The sequence below is a fragment of the Gambusia affinis genome, linkage group LG10 (genome assembly GCF_019740435.1).
Source record: "Gambusia affinis linkage group LG10, SWU_Gaff_1.0, whole genome shotgun sequence".
Taxonomy (NCBI): Eukaryota; Metazoa; Chordata; class Actinopteri; order Cyprinodontiformes; family Poeciliidae; genus Gambusia; species Gambusia affinis.
Window position 1 is genome coordinate 10,748,291 of NC_057877.1, and position 22,580 is coordinate 10,770,870.

General features: G+C 39.5%; 1 protein-coding gene across 1 annotated transcript in view; it reads right to left on the bottom strand.

The window, feature by feature from the left end:
* Positions 1-3,587: 3,587 nt before the first annotated feature.
* map2k2a (mitogen-activated protein kinase kinase 2a) overlaps positions 3,588-22,580 on the bottom strand; it is a 30,424-nt gene continuing 11,431 nt past the window's right edge. The window contains exons 4-11 of the mRNA XM_044130195.1: positions 13,057-13,134; positions 12,541-12,592; positions 8,257-8,381; positions 7,474-7,687; positions 7,308-7,372; positions 7,126-7,187; positions 6,324-6,369; positions 3,588-6,237 (exon numbers count right to left, since the gene is read on the bottom strand). Of these exons, the coding sequence (XP_043986130.1) occupies positions 6,127-6,237; positions 6,324-6,369; positions 7,126-7,187; positions 7,308-7,372; positions 7,474-7,687; positions 8,257-8,381; positions 12,541-12,592; positions 13,057-13,134 (753 nt within the window). The 3' untranslated portion in view covers positions 3,588-6,126. The remainder of the gene's footprint in view (positions 6,238-6,323; positions 6,370-7,125; positions 7,188-7,307; positions 7,373-7,473; positions 7,688-8,256; positions 8,382-12,540; positions 12,593-13,056; positions 13,135-22,580) is intronic.

The window sequence follows — 22,580 nt, forward strand, 5'->3', positions numbered from 1 at the left end:
TTCCAGCACACACGGCAGGGGCTGCCAGCAGCCCCCTCGATACACACCCTCTGTTCACGTTACCTGCAAAGCTCCAGCAGGTGAGGACTGCTCCTAAGCTGAGATCTTCCCCACTCGCTGCGGTGAGATCTGAATTCCCATGTGTGCACGCACTTCACATTGCGCCACTTCCAAAATGCCCACCAGCACACCCACTCGAGGAGTGCGAGCCAGCCATTGTGCCATGCAGTGGGTTGGAGAGGAAGATGTTGAGTTGCATCAGAGCCACTGCTGGGAGGTAACTGATTATATATAATCTGTTCTATGTAACCAGATTACAAAAGTAATTATGGTCTAACTAGATTACATATGAAAAAATATGTAATTAGGCTAATATTGTCCTGAACAAACTTATTAGATCTGCTACAAATACCATTTTACAACTCACCTGAGCACAATTATGCATACCTGCCATTACAGAGGAAGGTCAGTTTAAATTATAGGAAGTGCTCAGATCAATAATAAGTTATCAAATGAGTGTTCTTCCCTTAGGTCTCTCATGGAGATCGGTTTCTTTGTTCACTTTTATGTGCGATCAGGAAGACTTTTTGTGTGGTTAGGTTGCCTCTAACAACTATTGTTTATTAGTTCTATTCATTTTTTTTTATTTCATTGACTCATCTGAACAGTTAATTTCCTTTCACCACAAAATATTTATTGCATACTGCAAAGTAAAATGTTAGTACATATTTTCCCGTAATTAGAGTAAAAAAATCAAGTGAAGCACTTATGTATTAGAATAACATACATTGAAACTGAGCTGGAAATAAACAAAAAGACTTTTTGATTACGGTATTTCTTTTTTTACATATTAGTACACTTTATTCTTTAATTATAATTGAATCATCTCACTCATAAATTATTGCACCTATTAATTGTATTCATCATGTATGAGTTTGTCTGGTTAAATTTTAGTCGTTTAAATATCCATGTTGTCTTTTCAGTTAACTGTGACTAAAGCAGAAAATTGATTTTCTTGACTGCATAATGTCTGCACATTAACACATAGGCCTACACAGGAGCATGGTTAATATTGTTTGATTGGACTGATTCTTGTATATTTTTTTTTTTTGATAAAGACTTATTTAAGAATTTAACATCATACAGATCATTTAGTGTTTAGTTAACTAATCACAGTGGCTCATCGGCGTTGTCTCCTCTCCTAACTCATCATCATGCTTACTTGTCAACGCTTATGTTGCCAATAAAATCCTACAGCACATTCAAACCTCCTATCATCATCACTAAACTTGAAATACTTTTACGCTTTCGTTACTTCAGCTTTTCAACACTTTGGGAAAAAAAACAAAATAAAAAAACATTTGAGGCCTGGCTCATTTGACAGCAAAGCTGGCGGGTTTATCCGCCATGCTTGTTTTGAAACTGACCGAGGTCAGACACGGTCAGCTAATGACTGGTGCCAAACACTCAGGAGAAACAAAGCTAAACTCTAAAAGATGAACTCATTAAAAAGACGTGTCCACCTCATATCGATGTCCACAGATCCTCATAGTCGATGTCATCAATTACATTGACAAGTCGGGACAGCACAAGTAAAAACCTAATAAAGCAAACACTTAATGAGCAAACTCATTCAATGCGGCAGGTCATGGATTTATAAACAGCAGCAACAAAACCAACACAAGTAGCAAAAAGGAACTGTGCAAGTGGATTTTCAAGGGGTAATTTTGATTCGAGGAGCTAAATATGATGAGCTAAATATGCCGTTTGAAAAGGCAGCTTTATATTTATGTAACGCAAATGTTGATGTAGCATCAATAAAAAAAACAGTTTCTATATGTGATTTTAAGATTGTCGGACATTCGAAACCCCTCAATAATTTAAATGTTATATTGTGTACAACTGACATCAGTCCCAACTTCTGCATATTACAAATCATCAAAACAAACATCTACGTGTTCTATGAAATGACTTAGCAAAATAGTTTGCAGGTTATATGATGCTGTACTCTGGGAACTCTAGTGGCTTTATGGCGTCGACATTTTTTACGTTTGCGTGCCTTTGCATAGCTGCAGTGACACATTGTCTGCCTAGAGGGCACTGTAGAGCATTGTCCCTGCCATATATTGAGCATGTGTGAGCGAGAGGAAAGGGAGGGGAAGCAGGAAGAGTGCGGGCAGACAGTTTTACGGCAATGTAACCGTTCAGACCAGCATAGGGTGGTCCACTACACTCCCAGGCACCACCCGTCTGATCTGCCTTTCTCATTACTGTGTGAATGATGCTATTTGTTATTTCTGAGAAAGGAGATTGTCATAGGCACTCACAACAAAGGAGTTAATAAAGTTAAGTAAAACAATAATATATTTAAGCGCAACATTATGGTCTCCTTGTGAATATTTTTGATCCCCCTCTTGCTGCCAAAACAGCCCTGACCGGTTGAGAAATAGACTCTACTAGAGCCCTGAAGGTGGGCTGTGAAATCTGGCATCTCAATGCTATGACTGCAAATCCTTAACGTCTTTAGGTTACGAGGTTAAGACTGTTGGCCCACAAATGGCCAACTGGGTTGAGATCTTGGAATTTTTAAGGCCATATCAACACCTCACTCCAACTATTCCTGAAACTGTTTTGTTGCAGGGTGTTTTACCCTACAGTGTAAGAGACTACAGCTATCAGAGATGGCCTGCAGATATGCATCCATATGCAAGAAAAATTGTGATGCTCTGTGTAGTGACACCTGTCTATCAGAACCAGCTTCTACCTCTTCAGTAACTTGGCTGCCATGGGGCTCTATAATACCTCAGCAGGTCCACAGGGCTAATCACTTACATGCTGCTGCACACAATTGAGCCTTGATCAAGTATTGACTATTCTGTATAGTAGCACTTTGACATACTTTTCAGTAGATCTGCATTTCTGGAATAAAAATATATATATTTTTTGCCATATTTTCATCTTTTACTAAAGCCAAAGGTGATATAATGGAAAGACAATCAGTGTTATGCGGTTCTGCTGGCACAGTGGTCATAATGTTACGCCTGACCACTGTATGACTGGGATTGTGAACCTTTAGGGAACACTTATTTCCTAACAACGCTCATTTTTACAGCTCTGGATTTCAGCACTGGGCCTGGAAGACATCTGTTTGCTCAAATCAGACAACGCACTAGGTCAAGTGAAAGATAACGCCTCATTTTCGTAGCTATCAACAACGCCATAATTAATGATAACTTTATTGGATTCCACTTGAGTACATATGGTGTTATAAATAATTTCCAGGTTTTGTTAAGTGTTCCTTGGTAAGGTTCTAGGTTTCTCTGTAGCTTCTTTATGTAGTTTACCATAAAGAAGACGCAGTGTCGCTAGTCTCCAGTTTTCACTGATAACTATAGCGCTGTTTGCAAGTCCAAGCTTTTCAGACGCAAAATTAAAGTTTGGCACGGTCATATAAAAGCTCATTGAAGGTGGAAATGAAGTTGTGTTTATACCTAATAAATAAAAAGAAATTCTGGGAAATAAAAAGGGAATACTTACCGTTTCAAAACCCAGCACGCTTGTCTCCCAAATTAACCAAAAGGTTTTTTTTTTTTTTTTTTTTTTCAAAATTAGCTAGTTCTTGGGAACATTCTGTCGCTGTGGTTACGCGCTAATGGTTGGAGGTTAAGTACGCTCACATACCTACTGGCTATCCAGACATGCTATATATATCTATTTTTGGCTTGGTAGAAATGAAACTACTTTTCAATAGAGTCTTTAAAACACAAAGGTTCAGAGCAACTCAGCTTGATGATCCTGTTGCCAGGGCCGTAGCACAGATTTACAAAGACTCGGGAAGCCTCTGATAATCTCGACAAGACACCAAAACAACAAATTGACCAAATAATTAATATTAGGGCTTCATAATGAGCCCCAATTCACATTTATTAGTCTTAGCTATCATACTCACTATACAACAAATTTCACACTGTAGATATGATCTAATAAACTATAACACAAATAGCTACATTTATCTCTGCTGCAGCTAAAGTAGTTTTCAAATAACTTTAATATTAATAGTAAGGCTTTACTTCATAAAATCTGTATTTTAATATAAAATTTTCATCTTTTGACCTTTTCTCATCAAATGTTTTAGTAGGTTCTTTTAGTGTCTTTGTTTTTGATATTAATGCCTCAGAATTAGTTTTAAAGTTAATATTTTATCTTTATATTCTTAGAAGATACTACAGCTGATTTGTATTTTACAATTTTTGTTTTTAATTGTTTATTTCCATTTCTGGTGTCTTATTTTGAATGTTTACATTTTATTCTAATTGATTAGTAATATTTATATTACGGGCTAACAAAACAACACCATCTTGACCCTGAAGCCACCACAACACACACATTTTATAATGCTCAATTATTTGACTAAAGACAAGTACATGCATTTACATTCACAAATAAGTTTTATTTAAATTTTTATACATTATAACCATTTCCAACACATTTTTATATTATAATAAAATGACTCTTCTTGTCATTTACATAAAATCAAAAATTTGTATATTAAGACTGCAAAATAGTACTCATGTAATTTTTGTTGATAGCTTTGTACACATACAGGTGAATATGCATCCATTTACTTTTTAAAGAATGCACATTTTGGAGGGGAGAGGGAGGGATAGAAAGGGCGGCCATAAGCAGAGAGAGAATACAAGAGCTCTAGCAAGACAGCGGGCTAGCAGGTAACACCACCAAGTGACCAAAACTGACCTGGGTTAAAATCTTGAGTCAGACCCCTTGTATCCTTCGACAGATCTCACGATACACTGCGAGGCTGTGTTTGTGCCGTTTTTAAACCAAAGTTGCAAGAAAAAAAATAAAAGTGTGTGTTTAAGTAGCATTTTAACCCAAGTCTTTTCCACAAGCAAGGCTTTAAATAAGTCTTGTCCCAAGTTGGAACTTGGAGCGTCACATGTAGCAGTACAGTTGAAAATTAACCAAATACTCTTTGGGTAGAAGGTATTCAATAAAGAGGAAAAAAAGAAAACAAAAAAGATCATCATTCATTGCAATTGAAAACTTGCACCATCATAGCAGAAACTGAGGCTTGATTGAAAACGTCAACTCATCACTGTCATGATTTTAAGGATACATACAGTCATTAGAAAGATAAACCATGCTATATCAACTTATGAAAACACCTCTGTCCTAATTTTCGTAATGTCTAGACAGACATCCTGGCAAATATCAAGCTTCCGGAGCTTCCCTTGTGAGAAGTACAAGAGGTGTAAAAGAAATATGAATGGAGAAAAAAGAAGAAAAAAAAAAGAAAACTCCATTAGGAAATGAGATTACCAGAATGTTACACTGATTTACTGCTCAAGACTTTAAAGACAACCAGCCACTGAAGCAAAAGAAGTAGTCATGAGTACCCTCTTTGGTTTGGGAAAGTGTTCACAAAATGATCCTTTAAAAGATTGCCTGCGTGCCAAAAAGTGAAAATGACTCCCATGGGAGCCCGTTTTGCTTGCAATGTACTCATAGATTATTAAACTGGGGGTGATTGCAAGATCTGCAAGAAACCAACCGCTAGTAACTAAATGTGTGTGTGGGGGAGGGAGTTCAACCATAATTGAGGCATTTTCCCATCAATTAGCAAATATAAAGTCTGCAAGATGATTGCAGGTTACATTTCCTTTTAACTTTCAGTACGAAGCGTTTCCTTCTTTTACAGCAGGTTAATAAAATACAGCCCCACAAGCCACCATAGAAAAGATTAATACAGAATATTCAACAATACAAAAGAAGTTTGCCACTGGGAATTCTGATGACACTACGGCAGCCCTTCAGTGCTTTACATCCTCTGCAGCGGTGTGAAAACTTGAACGGAGGCTGCTCTTGACACCGCCATGGTCTTACAGTAGAATAATGACTCAACAGGCTCTGCTGCTGTTGACGAAATAAACAAAGGGAAGCTACAAATGTTTTAGCCAAGAGCAAGATGGGCAAAAAAAAAAAAAAGAAAAAAGTGCCAGCATGTGTGGTGGATTGTGTACATGAATGCAGAGAAACCCCAGAAATGTGTCAGATCAGGGACAGACAAGGTTTTTTTTTTTTTTTTTTTGTGTGGAGGCTGCTTGATCACTCGGCGGTGCGAGTGGGAGTACTGGGCTGGTGGAGGTTCATGGTTTTGCACAACCATCCGGCAAAGTCCACTTCCTCCACTTCCGATCGCTTGATAAATGTGTGATTCTGAAAGCAAAGAGAAACTTTGGTTTGCAACGTTTACCCTTACCCAGAGATCAAAAAGAACAGGTTAGCAAAGATTGCGTACGCACCATCAACATCTTCAGGTCTGCCCTCTCGGCTGGGTTTTTAATCAAGCTGCAGATACAAAAGAATGTTGGCATTCATAAATGTTCATGTTTTGCACCAAAATTCCCCATAATCATTGAAACCCTTCCACATTTTCCTCCCATGACAACCACAAACATTGTTGTATTTTATTGCGATTTTAAGACATAGACCAACAAAGTTGTACATAATTGTGAAGTCGACACTTATCAGTCAGTCGACTGATAAGCAGGTCAGGAAACCATGGTAACTGTAAGAACTGCAGAAATCTACAGGTGGACGAATCTGTTGGTAAAACAACAGTCATTCATGTTACATGTCTACCCTTGGATGGAGCCAACTACACAATCATCTTGAGAAAAAAAAACCCCATTAGTAGATGTAAATTTCTCTAGACTGATAAGATTGTTCACTTTCAAACAGGATTAGTCCAGACATACAGCCAGATCCGCAATGGAATGACTCGGGTCAACTTGTGTATGTAATGTGGAATGGTTTAGGTCAACTGTGCTTGTGTGTTAAAACAACCAAGTCAAATTCCAGACATAAATCTGCTTGGCAATCTGTGGCAAGACCTCAAAATTGAAGTTTCTGGCTATAATGTGACAAAAGATGAATAATTTTAAGGGGTACAAGAACTTTTACAAGGCACCACATTGCCAGACTATCTACGTAATGCAACATTTTCAGTCACCATGTGGAAAAATTTAATCAGAAACAAATGACAATTTTCCACCCATACACAAGTGTCTAAAAAAATAGTACTCCTCATTCTCTGGCGCTCACCATTTTGTCACAAAGTCCTGGAAGTCACTGCTGAAGACACCCTGTGGTAGCTTAGGCGGTGGCTGTGGAAAAAAAAATCATCATCAGAAGAACAGCTGAAAAAAAAAAAATTATATATATATATATATATATATATATATATAAATAATATAGCGGCTAAATCAATCAGTTATTTTTCAGACCTCATTCACAATGTAGTCCAAAAGCTCAAAGATAGCCATGGCAGGTCTACTGTCCATTCCATGTCCTGTGGAGGAAACCAAAATAATGATTATGACCTCTTGGGATTTGTATAAAATCACAATGAGAAATTTTTTAGTTTAAAAACAGAAATATTTGATTTCGTACCGCTCACAGGCCTGCCCGGTGGTCTCGGTCTAGCAGTGTTGGAGCGAGGCTCTCCCTCTGCCCCGTCCATGATCGAGCGTCCAAAGATGGCTTCCAGTTCCCTGGCGTCTGGTGGGGGAATAGGGTAGCGGCCGATCGCCAGCTCTACCAGGGACAGGCCCATACTCCACACGTCAGACTGAACCGAGTAGTGGGTGCCCTGCAGTCTCTCCGGCTGTCGAGAAACGCACAACTACGTCAGAGGGACCAGGTACAGCCAAGATGCCAGGGGAATGCAAGAGGGTTGGGCAAGGGGCTGGGGAGAGGCAGGAAGCGGAGGAGAAGAGAGGGGGTGTGGGGGGTAGAGGCAAGAACGGGTGGGGTGTGATTTGGAAAAGAAGACAAAGAGAGAGGGTTTGGCAGGAAGGGGAAAACAGTTTTACAATGTTTGAGTTGGACGTGTGTCCAAGCTCAGGTGTGTGACAAAAATGACAGCCAAAGGCCAATGACCTGTACCATCCATAATGCAGCTTAGGAACAATTTTGTGCTTGGAAACTCCAAGTACACTGGGACGCTTGACCCCAGGCATCTCAGACTGAGGGGGTAGGAGGACAAGAAAGAGCAAGCACTCGTTCGAGCTTTTTCCTGGGCACAGCCCTCGCCTCTTGGCAAGGGGGGAGTGAGGGGAAGGCAGAGGGCGGGTCTGGCTGAGCAAGAGCAGTGTGAGAGGAATGGAGAAGGAAAGTGGGGATAGGGCCAGAGGAAAAAAGGGGTGGGGGCGCAGGCGTGCAGAGCTGACTCACCGACATGTAGGAGCGCGTTCCAACAAAGGAGTTGGCCATGGAATCTATGAGCTGGCCGCTCACACCAAAGTCACACAGCTTGATCTCCCCGCGGGAGTTGACCAGGATGTTGGAGGGCTTCACGTCTGCGGCAGAAGGGACAGACAAACAAACACACCTACGTTACATATTCAGAGTTACTACGAGTGCTGCACACAATACACCAAAGAAAAAAAAAAGTTACACAAACACGGATTACTGCTTTGTTGTCATATTATAGAACACCTTAAAGCTTTTAGACAGTTTTGTTTTTTTTTTTTTCAAAAGTACATCGAGTGCCTCGCAAAAGCTTTTATACCCCTCGACTCCTCCCCTCTACTTTACTGAGGTTTTGGGTGATAGAGAAGCACAAAGTACAACATACTTGTCGAGTAGAAGGAAAATTACATTCTGCTTTCAACATTTTCTAAAAACAAAATCCACTCATCTGCTCGGTTACCCAGAAGTAAAGTTTCTGTAAACAATATTACCCTTTAAAATTTTTTTTAAAAAGTGGCTGGTTGAGACTAATGCACCACACTTAAGCCTTTTGTGACTCAGTCTTTGGTAGAAAGAGAAACAATGAAAAACAAAACGTGGAGATTGAAATTGTCACTCGTTTTAAATTATGTGATTAATTGATTTACTGCCACAGGCTTATCACAGATATACTAAACCATGACTGGACTCTTAAATGAACAAAAGTGGCAAGGAGAGCAGAAATCAAGGATGTAGCTAAAGGCCTATGGTAACTCTAGAAGAGCTACGGAGATCAACAGCTCAGCTAGAGGAAATTGTTAACAGGAACACTTATTAGTCTTTTGCACTCCATAAATCTGTGAGCGTAGCATCATTGAATGAAACATCTGTAGCTGTAGTCAACAGTGGTTCTACAATGTTTTGACTCGGGTCGGGGATGAAATTTAAGGACCATTTACACACATTTCCTTCCACTTCACAAGTATACACTACTTTGTGTCGGTCTATCACACGACGCCACATAAAACACAAAGTTTTTTTTGGGTTTCTTATGCAAGAAGCGGAAAGGTTCATGAGCACAGTGGTGCTGTGCATAAGCAGTAGCTTCTGATGGAGGGAAAACAAAACAAGTGGAAATCCTCTTGACACACACACGCAAAAAAAATAAAAAATAAAAAAAAATAAAAAAATTAGTAGGTTGGCCAGTTGAGCGGCAGATGGCTCAACCTTCACAACAAACGTCACACAAGCCCAGTTAAAAGTCTACACAGAAATACAGCCTGCAAAATAATGGTGCCTTTTAGCAGAGGGCATGGGACATGTGAGCAATGACTGAGAAAGAGGTGGCATGAAAGAGCAGGAGAACGATGGAGGGAGACAGGCAGGGAGGGTCAACAGGGCGCGTCTGCTCTCTAATCACATCCGGGAGGCTGTAATTACCGCCTGAGCTCACAGACAACTCCATCCTGGAGTACCACCGACCCTGAAGACAGAGGGAAAACTTCACTGCAGCCCTGATGCGCCTCTAGCCATAAACTCATAACAGGACAGCTGTGATTTCTCCCTGGTGCAATGTGGAAGCAGCCCTCGTTTTACACCATAAATCTAAATTGATCACAACCTGCTCACATTCCCAGATAAGACTTTATAATGTGGTGGGAGTAATAAATATTTCGGAAACATTTAAGCGGCGTGTGAACACTTTTCCTCGTCTGAATCTGGATCACCAAAATAACAGAGATAATCGTCTGGATATCAGATTTTTAAAGAAAATCCATCTTAAATCAGTAAGAGTGCTAGTTGTGATAACTTTTGTCAAAAATGCAAGTAGGGCCGAGTGTTGCGAGGGAATGACACCGACCACAGGAACGGAGAGGAAACAAAATGGGTGACAAAAGAAAATATGTTCAGGAATCACAGCACATGATTAAAAAGAAGTGGTTTGGGCAAAGACCTAAAACAAACAGAAACGACAGCAAAAAAAAAAAAAAAAAAAAAAAAAACTCAAGTCAGCTGATGAGTTTTCTTTTGTTTTCCAATTTGTGTGAAATCTTGCTTCATTTCAGTTGTCTCAGTCACAGCTTGGAGCGGGTAAGGGCGTCACCACTGCAAAAACAAAACCTTACCAAGTATTTTTAGTCTAGTTCCTAGTGCAAAATAGCTTGGTCCACTTAAAATAAGACAAAACTTACAACTTTTCAGAATGATGCAGGAGCTTATTCTAAGTCAATAATTCCTTTATATTGATGAAAAAGTATTAATTACATGTGAAATAATTTGCCAGAGAAAGAAGACATTTTAACTTATATGGGGAAAATGTCTTGTTTCTGTGGGAGATTATTTAGCTTATAACTACCGTCGTACTTTTTGATCAATATTACCGAATTATTGGCTTGAAACAAGCTCCTGTGTCTTGCTGAAAAGTTACCTGTGAGTTAGTTTCGTCTTGTTGCAAGTGTAATAAGATATTTTCACTAGAAACTAGACCAAAAATACTTGGTAAGATTTTGTGTTTTTGTAGTTAAACTTGAGCGTGTAAACAGCAAGCTGTTAAAACTGGGATTTGCCATTTGTTTTCCAAGATAATTATTACCAATACATGCAAATGATGCAGTCCTCTATTTTATGCATGTAAAAAAAAAAAAAAAAAAAAAAATTGTTCGGTAAGCTTCAACCTGTCAGAATCCCGACTTAAAAAATCGGTTGTTCATGGAGGAAAAAAAATCCATGAAAAATCCAACATCCGCAAAAAAAAAAAAAAAGGTCTTATCTAACGAAGGCAACTTGTGATGACGGATGGAAATGAAGAGGTTTTTAAAAGCTGTGTAGTGGGTTGAATCAACACAGATGCTGAGCTGTATATTACCAGTGAACATGTAAGGAATGCGTGTTTCCCACAAATCTAAACAAGCTGGAGGAAGAGTGGACAGTTACAATGTTCCAATTGGTCCCGTCTCATATTGAGGCTCTTCCATGAAAACAAGACCATACCTGTCAGATCGTATCTTTAATGATATGATCAACAAATGTTTACTACACAACCGGTGAACGTTCAGAAGCTTCAGTCGTCCAACCTGAAAATTGTGTTTAGAAGACGTCGTTTTTTTTTGTTTTTTTTTTATATTGTCATATACGATTTAAAAACAAATCAAAATTCTTATCACAAGTCATACGATAATTGCCCAACCCTACTTCTTAGTAATCTTTACAGAGGTTTGCATCAGATGCTCTCAAAGTTTCGTGTTGGTTTTTTTGACATCATCTAGTTTTCAGGTACAAAGTCTAGACTGGGCATTTGATTATATTAGGGACTGCTCTTTGTATAATTAAACAGCTATAACAACAATTTTCAGTAAATTATTATTTTTAGTACAATTCCATTTTAAAATTAAATCTACTTACTTGGCAGGTTATCCAAGTAAAAATAATTTTGTTAACTGAACTTGGAGTGTTTTGGCTCCAGCACGAGACTCCAGTGAATTCCAGCAACTACACACCAAATCCCTCCAACAGTGTGTAGTAATTATACTTTCCCATGAAGGAGGAGGGGAAAAAAAAGGAAAAAAAAGAAAGCTGTAGATAAAGTCACAAAAACACTTTGACTTTGACCATTTATATTTGTAATTATGTCAAATGGCAACATAGCCTGAACTGATCAGACAAAACTGGGAATGAAGCAATTTCTCAAAACAAAGACGAATAAAATGAATGAAAGAAGCGATCAGAACAGCATATTGCACAAATTTAGCAAGATACTGAATGTAATTAAAATCTACAGAAAACTCACTGAATAATTGGTCTTTAAAGGCTGAAATTCAACGATTAAACTTAACACTAAGAATCCGCTGAAATCCTGTTTTGTATACAAATAGCACAGCTAAGTAATTATGCATTTCATGCCATCATCATTTATTTATGTCCTTACAACTGCACATCAAGCATTGCCTCCTATTCCTTGTTTTAACTGTCGCTGATAGAGCTTCCTCTAGCTTTTGCAATGTGCTGTGGTGCAACAAGTTCACTTCTCAAAAAAAGAAAGAAGCCTTGAAAGAAACTCTGACAGTCTGGATTGCTGCGATTTTAAACGTTAACCAAATCTGCGGCACAGAAAGCACCAGAAGTAAATGAAGGTCGGTTTGAGACCAATGCATGCTTAGTAATTGCTGACAGTTTTCTAAATAAAGCAAAGTTTGTTATTGTGAAAACAGTCCGATTGTGGCAGTCTCTAATCAGTCTTCATAATCAAATGTTGTCATTCTGCTGTTAAACTGTAGGGTGTGTCTTTACCTCTGTGCATGATCTGATGCTTCTCTCGCAGATAAGCTAATCCCCTTAACACCTGTAAGTAAGAGATTAGGAACTATTAAAGCATATATTTGCAACATTTTTTTTTTTTTTTGGCAGAGAGAATTAAGATGTCCCGATCTTTTCCCAGATATCCGCTCAGGGTCAAGTTCCAGGCTGTTCGGAACGATTTGTGACAGTCTTAGTAAAGACTGTAAAAATGAAAGTAAAGAACCCATCGTTCCAATTTCAAATTTAGCTCCAAAAATGATCAAAGAAAAGCACAAAAAATACATTAAAAAAAAAATTAATCTGTGAATAGGTGGGTTCTACTTGAGTAATGTTGAGTCACATTCCACAGTAGAATCTGGGAACTGCAAACAGAATAAACATCCTGCAAAAGTTTTAGTTCACTGAATGCTGATGTTCAGTACTGGCAAGTTAAAAACTTAAAAGTATAATGGTCATGCATAAAAACTTGTAAAAGAAAAAAAAAAAGAATCCAAATACAATACATACAGCTATGCTAACTTTTCCCAGGATTTCTTCAGGGATTCTTCTGGCTTCCTTAAGAACCTGGTCCAACGATCCACCATCCTGTTGAGAAAACACGTATATTTAGACAAATTAAAGTAAAAAAATAAATAATAATAAATAAATAATTAAAGCTGCAAGCGCTGTTCGCTCGCCGCCACCTGGAGTTACAGCAGCAGCCGCGAAGCTCTCGCACCGTTCCAGAGCCGGGCGCCCGCTCCACGAGCAGGGAGCCGTCGCGAACCTTTCGCCCGATCGCCCGCCACGCAATCGCTTCGGCTGCAGCGCTTCCCGACGACTCACAAAAAATCTGGCGCAGATCGGTCCATTTACGGCGGAGATATAGCGGATGGATTGACCTAGGGGGCGCAGTGGAGTCAAATTACATTTCAAAACATTTGAGCTCTTTAAAGGTTACCACAGGTCTTACATTTCAAGTTTGGTTCCAATCGGATCATCCATGTGTGATTTAAAGACAATCGTATGAATATGGCGAGGGTCTGACATTCGCCATCTGGCCACGCCCACACTGTTCAGCCAGCATTGACAGATGTCATCACCTTATCATTTTAAGTGGGTTTGCACTGGATTAAATCCATATTAAAAACTGAGAAAAGTTAGACATACTGCAGGAAAAAATGGTGACTTTCTGTGGGTAGTGGGTGGGGCTAATGAACTAATCATTCTATCCAGGTGGTGCAGCAGCGGCACATCTAAAGTCACCAGGTTACTCAGAACCCATCCAAACACAGAACAGATGCTTAGAACAGATAATGTGCCAAACTTTCTCCAGCTGAACAGAAACAAAACTGAAGTTATTATCTTTGGACCTAAAGAGGAACAATCTAGAGTCAGTGCAAAGCTTCAGTTATTACAACTAAAATCAGCAATCAGGCCCGAATCCTGGGAGTAGTGATGGACACTGACCTGAACCTTCATAGCCACATAAAGACAGTCACAAAGATGGCCTACTATAACCTGAAGAACATTTCCAGGATTAAAGGACTAATGTCTCAGCCAGATCTAGAGAAACTCATCCATGCGTTTATCTTCAGCCACATTGATTATTACAACTGCGTCTTCACAGGTCTGTCCAACCAATCAAACAGCTGCAGCTGATCCATAATGCTGCTGCTCGTGTTCTCACTAAAACCAGGAAGATAGAGCACATAACACCAGTTTTAAAGTCCCTCCACTGGCTCCCTGTAGCTCAAACAATAGACTTTAAAATACTGTTGTTAGTTTATAAATCACTGAATGGTTTAGCACCACAATACATTAAAGATTTGCTGCTGTTGTATCAACCTTCCAGACCTCTCAGGTCTTCTGGTTCTGGTCTGCTTTACATCCCCAGAACCAAATGAGGAGAAGCAGCATTTAGCATCTATGCACCACAAATCTGGAACAAACTTCCAGAAAATTGTAAAAGAGCTGAAACACTGACTTCCTTTAAATCTAAATTAAAAACCCACTTGTTTAGAGTTGTATTTGAAATGTAATAAATTGCAAATGTATTGACAAAACCTGACTTGATGTTTTGTTTTGATTGTTGATTCTATGTTGCATTGTGTTTTTGTCTTTGATTTGGTGTAAAGCACTTTTAAATGCCTTGCTGCTGAAATGTGCTTCCTTTAACTAGGAAGAAAGTAAACAGATCTCAAAGCAAAAATTAATCCCTTAAAGCTCACATAAATGCTGAAGAGCCATGGCATTAAAATTAAAATTAATTTAAACTCTAATTTAAACTCTAAGAATGAGTTTAAAGTTCATTCAAATCATTGATTTTTATTTGATTTGATCAAAATCAAAACAAATTTTGTTTTGATTTCAAACAAAATCCGATTTGAAAAAATAAATAAAAAATTCACTGTGAAAATGTCAAATATTTACAAAAATATTTTTTTATAATTTAGAATTACAATATATACTGTAAATTTCTTAAACTGATGTAAAAATATTGCAAACAACAGTTTTACAACATTATTAGCATGAAAATTAAGGCAATTCTTCATTCGTTTCTATGCAATTTTTGAAAAAAACATCATAAGTCAAAACAAGGGAGCGGCGTTAGCTTGACTGTCAACCGTCATATTCAACCCTTCGAGGGTGGGGGGATGGAGGCGTGCGTGCGTGCGTGTGTGCTAAAGATCGAGCCAGAACCGCACACAGTAAAAATCTCTGCTGGGATCCAAACCGCTCTTAGAACTACCGGAGGTTCAAATTCTGCTTATTCATTTTTAGCTTACAGAAAAAGCACCAAATAAACAAAACCGAACTGAGAAATAAGATTTAAGCTTTGGCGTGCGCTACGTACAAGATGTTTTCGCTGGGATGCAAACCGCTCTTAGAAGTACCGGAGGTTCAAATAAAAAAAGCGAACTGAGAAATAAGATTTAAGCTTTGGCGTGCGCTACGTACAAGATGTTTTGACAGAGAATCTTTTTTTTTTCTCCACAATTTTGTTAATTATAAAGATGATTCAATAATAAAAATATCAGAAATTCTTCTTTTCTTACTTCAGGGAAAATTAATAAGCAGAGTGCAGCTGCAGGCGCTGCTCTCTCCGATAAAATCCTGCATGCTTCTGTGCACGTAGATAGCTTAGCTGCGTTAGCTTGACTGTGAACCGTCATATTCATATTCTGTTCTCTAGTGCTAATAAGTGATATAAACGCAAATATAGGAGATGGAAATGTATACTTACATAATAAAAACGCACATGCAGACGGGATTAAGGAAGGATTGATCGTTAATGTTATCCGTGGAGGCTATTTTTATCCCAACGAGCCAGCAGAAGTATCGAAAACAACGTAACTGTGGAACTACAAAATACACAGATGCATCTTTGGGAATTGCAGTGGTAAAAATGTACACATAGTCATGTATGGCGTGATAGTGACACCAAGTGGTTAATATCGCCATTACAGCACCTCTCTCATACTGTGTAATTCTCGCCTTATTCATGTGTGGAGTAACAGTGACACCAAGAGGACTTAATGGGAATAACATTTTTTTTTCTAAAAAATCTAAAATTACAGAAAATCCGTTGAATTTAGAATATGGCTCCCAGAGACTTTTATGTTCGTCCTGAAAAGATACACATATGTACCAAGTTTGGTAATTCTAGGTTAAAGCATGACTTGGGGCTGATCATTTAAAATTTTCTAGCCAGCGCCATAAATACATTAGGCCACGCCCACCAAATTTTATTATGGATTTCTTTCAGGAGGTGGATAAAGATCCATCCTAGAGAGTTTGGAGAAGTTTTGCCCAAAACTGTGGAATTCAGAGCCAAACGAATGACAGCGGCGTTAGAGGTCACTTCGCCACGCCGCCACGCCCACCTGCTCCATCAAAGCCGGTCGGGGCTGGAATCCAAAATACACCAGCATGTCTTCTGTTTCTGGAAAAACTCTCAAGTTGATTAGGTCAAAGGTGTAAGATAGCGACCGTTCCCAGTAAAACATGACACTTCCTGTTCTCAGGGGGCGTGGCCTGAGTGATGTCATCATTTGACCACAGGGTCTTTTATGTCAAACTATGATGATCAATCACTGAAAGTTTGGTTCCTCTGAGAGTTTTAGTGTAGGAGTTATAAGAGTTTTATGTTTCATGGCGAATAGTCAAAGTTTGACACATAGCCACGCCCACATACTTTGAAGTACAAGAATTCCTTTGATAACTTTTTACCTTTGATGCCTCAAGTGTGTGCTGAGTGATTTTGAAGTCTGTATCTGAAAAACTGTAGGAGGAGTTCGATCAAATACGAAGGCTGTAAACATCAAAAATGGGGTCAATTTTAGAACTTCATTCCAAAATGGCTGACTTCCTGTTGGGTTGAGACCATGGCTCCAAGAGACTTTTTTGTACATCAGGACAATATACAGATGTGTAACAAGTTTCATAATTCTATGTTAGAGTATGGCTTGGGGCTGATAATTTAAAATCTTCTAGGGGGCGCTATAGAAAAATTAGGCCACGCCCACCAAATTTTATTATGGATTCCTGTCTTGGGGTGGATAAAGATCCATCCTAGTGAGTTTGGAGAAGTTTGGCCCAAAACTGTGGAATTCAGAGCCAAACGTATGACAGCGGCGTTAGAGGTCACTTCGCCACGCCGCCACGCCCACCTGCTCCATCAAAGCCGGTCGGGGCTGGAATCTTCAATACAGCAACATGTTTCCTGTCTATTAACACAGTTTCATGTTGATTAGGTCAAAGGTGTAATATAGGGACCGTTCCCAGTAAAATATGACACTTCCTGTTCTCAGGGGGCGTGGCCTTAGTGATGTCATCATTTGACCCCAGGGTATTTTAGGTCAACCCATGATGCTCAATCACTGAAAGTTTGGTTCCTCTGAGACTTTTAGTGTAGGAGTTATAACTGTTTAGAGTTTCGTGGCGAGTTGGTGAACTTTGACCCCTGCTAGCCCCCCTTCAGCATACTCAAAAAGTCACCGTTTTGATAACTTTTAATCGGCCATGCCTTATGATCAGACTGACCGAGTTTGAAGCCGATCAATCGAAATCCCTAGGAGGAGTTCGATCAAATCGGGGTGTAAACGGCAAAAAATCGGGTCAAAATGTGACCTTCGATCCAAAATGGCCGACTTCCTGTGATACTTGGACTATGACAATAATTGTAAATTCTGAGCGTCTTGGGGAGCTCTACAACTGTACCAAATTTCAAGTCTCTACGACAAAGTAAGTGAATAGCAAAGGGTCTTTTGAAAATTGCTAGGTGGCGCTGTTGAGCCATTTTTGTTGCGATTTTTGCAACGACCTTAAAATACGTAAATTTTAAACAGTCTCTATGCGTCCGCCAAATTTGGTGAGTTTTTGAATATGATAAAGCCTCCAAAAAGGCAATTCATTTGGGTGGAAGAATAATAAAGAATAATAATAATTAAAGCTGCAAGCAGCCTCGTGCGGCCCTCGCAGCAAGCGCTGCTCCGGCTCACTGGCCACCGCGGAGTTCCAGCCACCGCGGAAGCTCTCGCACCGTTTCTAGAGCCGGCGCCCGCAGCGGGAGCCGTCAGAACCTTCCCGCCTGATCGCCCGGCAGACGACACACGTGGATGCGTTCGGCAGCGCTCCCCGACGACTCACAAAAAATCTGGTGCAGATCGGTCCATTTACGGCTGAGATATAGCTGATGGATTAATCTAGGGGGCGCAGTGGAGTCAAATTACATTTCAAAACATTTGAGCTCTTTAAAGGTTACCACAGGTCTTACATTTCAAGTTTGGTGCCAATCGGATCATCCATGTGTGATTTAAAGACAATCGTATGAATATGGCGAGGGTCTGATATTCGCCATTTGGCCACGCCCACACTGTTCAAACAGCATGGACAGATTTCATCACCTTATCATTGTAAGTGAGTTTGCACTGGATTAAATCCATATAAAAAACAGAGAAAAAGTAAGAAAAAAAGGTGACTTCCTGTCGGAAGTGGGTGGGGCTAATGACCTAATCATTCTATCCAGGTGCTGCAGCAGGGGCACATCTAAACGTTGCAGGACAGCGGCCCTTGAGGACTGGAGTTTGACACCCCTGCTGTAAGAAGATGGTTGGATAAATAATTTTAATATTAAATAATATGATTTCTTCAATAGCTTCCAAATTGTGTGCCCCATTAACTCAAAATCAAGGTGAAATTGTTCTACTAGAGAGTATAGATGAAGCACATTCATCTATATTACATTTGACCCCTTTTTTATTTAACTAATAAATAAAAAGTATATAAGAAAATTTTCATAACATGTATTACCTCACATGATCATCACATTTGTTAGCTGTAATGTTCAATTACATAAAATTGGAGGACAGAATCTATTTCATCACATGCTCACTTCTTACATGAAACATGTTAAATACAACAAATATTTACTTTAAGTGTGACAGTTGTGACAGTTTAACCTTAGTGATGTCATCATTTGACCACATGACGATTAATCACTGAAAGTTTGGTTACTCTGAGCTCCGTCTACTGTGAAAATCACATTGAGCTTTGCCAATTCTTAATTGTAAGCTATTGTTGGTAACATCAACAATGTTTCTCCACTGGTAAGGTTGAACTGAAGAGGAGATTGTCCAAAAAATAAAAACGTGAGTAATTTGTGTGGTCCACTGCTGTGTGGAAAACTCTAAGAATTACTTTAGTTCCAGCCGCCGCGGAAGCTCTCGCGCCGTTTCCAGAGCCGGCGCCCGCTCGCCGCAGCGGGAGCCGTCGCGAACCTTCCCCGCCCAATCGCCTGCCAGACGACACACGTGAATGCGTTCGGCAGCGCTCCCCGACGACTCACAAAAAATCTGGCGCAGATCGGTCCATTTACGGCGGAGATATAGCTGATGGATTAACCTAGGGGGCGCAGTGGAGTCAAATTACATTTCAAAACATTTGAGCTCTTTAAAGGTTACCACAGGTCTTACATTTCAAGTTTGGTGCCAATCGGATCATCCATGTGTGATTTAAAGACAATCGTATGAATATGGCGAGGGTCTGACATTTGCAATTTGGCCACGCCCACACTGTTCAGCCAGCATTGACAGATGTCATCTAAAAGTTGCAGGACAGCGGCCCTTGAGGACTGGAGTTTGACACCCCTGCTGTAAGAAGATGGTTGGATAAATAATTTTAATATTAAATAATATGATTTCTACAATAGCTTCCAAATCGTGTGGCCCATTAACTCAAAATCAAGGTGAAATTGTTCTACTAGACTGTATAGATGAAGCACATTCATCTTTATTACATTTGACCCCTTTTTTATTTAACTAATTTTGTATTTAAAAAATATACTCTATATAAAAAAAAATTCATAAAATGTATTACCTCACATTATCATCACATTTGTTAGCTGTAATGTTCAATTACATAAAATTGGAGGACAGGATCAATTTCATTACATGTTCACTTCTTACCTGAAATGTTAAATACAACAAATATTTACTTTAAGTGTGACAGTTTAACCTTAGTGATGTCATCATTTGACCACATGACGATTAATCACTGAAAGTTTGGTTCCTCTGAGCTCCGTCTACTGTGAAAATCACATTGAGCTTTGCCAATTCTTAATTGTAAGCTATTTTATAATGGTAACATCAACAATGTGTATCCACTGATAAGGTTGAACTGAAGAGGAGATTGTCCAAAAAATAAAAACGTGAGTAATTTATGTGGTCCACTGCTGTGTGGAAAACTCTAAGAATTACTTTAAAGCCCCACACCCCACCCCCCGCCTCCAGGTTCTGCGTTACGGCCCTGCGTTTAATATCATAGCTCAGCGATCCTCCTGCAATTCTACAGCTCAGATTGCTGCACAGATTTGTGACACTTATCTCAATATTAATAATTATAGTGCCGTTAAGTTTCCATTATAATTCTTAGCAACTACGGACACGTTCATTCGTGGCTGTTTTCACCTTTTTTGGACCAGTTTATTTTATTGTCTAATAAATAAAATTCACTTCCTGTCAACACCTTTGAGGTAATATCGTTTAATAGGTTTGCCAGGCAAACTTTTAACTGTAAGGATATTTTGAAAGTACTAAACTCCACAGCTTTGAGTGTGCAGCCCATGTACGGTTCAAACAAAATAATGTGGCTTCCATTAAATGAGCAAGAAATTGTTTAGCATATCAGACTCACCAGAATCCACATCTCTGCAGCAAACACGTTGATAAGTTGGAATGCAACAACAGGACATCTCACCGCTAATACCCATGACATCTGTCTCCTATTCGTTAGGTCCGACAGCTTAGCTACGTTAGCTTGACTGTCAACCGTCATATTCACCCCTTCGGGGGGGGGGGGGGATTGCGTGCGTGCGTGCGTTATAAAGATCGAACTGCACACATATCATGACGGCTTGATTGATCGTGAATGTTATCCGTGGAGGCTATTTTTATCCCAACGAGCCAGACATTGCTACGTATATGTGGGCGGCGGAGGGGGAGGAGGGGTGGGGGCGTGCGAAAACCGAACTGAGAAATCAGATTTAAGCTTTGGCATGCGCTACGTACAAGATGTTTTGAAACAATGTTTCCACAATTTTCTTAATTATAAAGATGATTCAAAAATAAAAATATCAGAAATTCTTCTTTTCTTTTTTTACTTCAGGGAAAATTAATAAGCAGCCGTACAGCTGCAGGCGCTGCTCTCTCCGTTAAATCATGCATGCTTCGGTGCACTTCGATAGCTTAGCTGCGTTAGCTTGACTGTCAACCGTCATATTCAGTTCTCTAGTGCTAATAAGTGATATAAACGCAAATATAGGAGATGGAAATGTATACTTACATAATAAAAACGCACATGCAGACGGGATTAAGGAAGGCTTGATCGTTAATGTTATCCGTGGAGGCTATTTTTATCCCAACGAGCCAGCAGAAGTATCGAAAACAACGTAACTGTGGAACTACAAAATACACAGATGCATCTTTGGGAATTGCAGTGGTAAAAATGTACACATAGTCATGTATGGCGTGATAGTGACACCAAGTGGTTAATATCGCCATTACAGCACCTCTCTCATACTGTGTAATTCTCGCCTTATTCATGTGTGGAGTAACAGTGACACCAAGAGGACTTAATGGGAATGACATATTTTTTTTTTCTAAAAAATCTAAAATTACAGAAAATCCGTTGAATTTAGAATATGGCTCCAAGAGACTTTTTTGTTCGTCCTGAAAAGATACACATATGTACCAAGTTTGGTAATTCTAGGTTAAAGCATGTCTTGGGGCTGATCATTTAAAATTTTCTAGCGCCATAAATACATTAGGCCATACCAAATTTTATTATGGATTTCTTCGGGAGTGGATAAGGATCCATCCTAGTGAGTTTGGAACAGCTTTGCCCAAAACTGTGGAATTCAGAGCCAAAGCGAATGACAGCGGCGTTAGAGGTCACTTGACCGCCGCCCACCTGCTCCATCAAAGCCGGTCGGGGCTGGAATCCAAAATACACCAGCATGTCTTCTGTTTCTGGAAAAACTTTCAAGTTGATTAGGTCAAAGGTGTAAGATAGCGACCGTTCCCAGTAAAACATGACACTTCCTGTTCTCAGGGGGCGTGGCCTGAGTGATGTCATCATTTGACCACAGGGTCTTTTAGGTCAACCCATGATGATCAATCACTGAAAGTTTGGTTCCTCTGAGAGTTTTACTGTAGGAGTTATAAGAGTTTTATGTTTCATGGCGAATAGTCAAAGTTTGACACATAGCCACGCCCACATACTTTGAAGTACGACAATTCCTTTGATAACTTTTCACCTTTGATGCCTCACGTGTGCTGAGCGATTTTGAAGTCTGTATCTGAAAAACTGTAGGAGGAGTTCGATCAAATAAAGGCTGTAAACATCAAAATGGGGTCAATTTTGGAACTTTATTCCAAAATGGCCGACTTCCTGTTGGGTTGAGACCATGGCTCCAAGAGACTTTTTATACGTCCTGACCAGATACAAATGTGTGGCAAGTGTCATAATTCTAGGTTAATCCATAGCTGGGG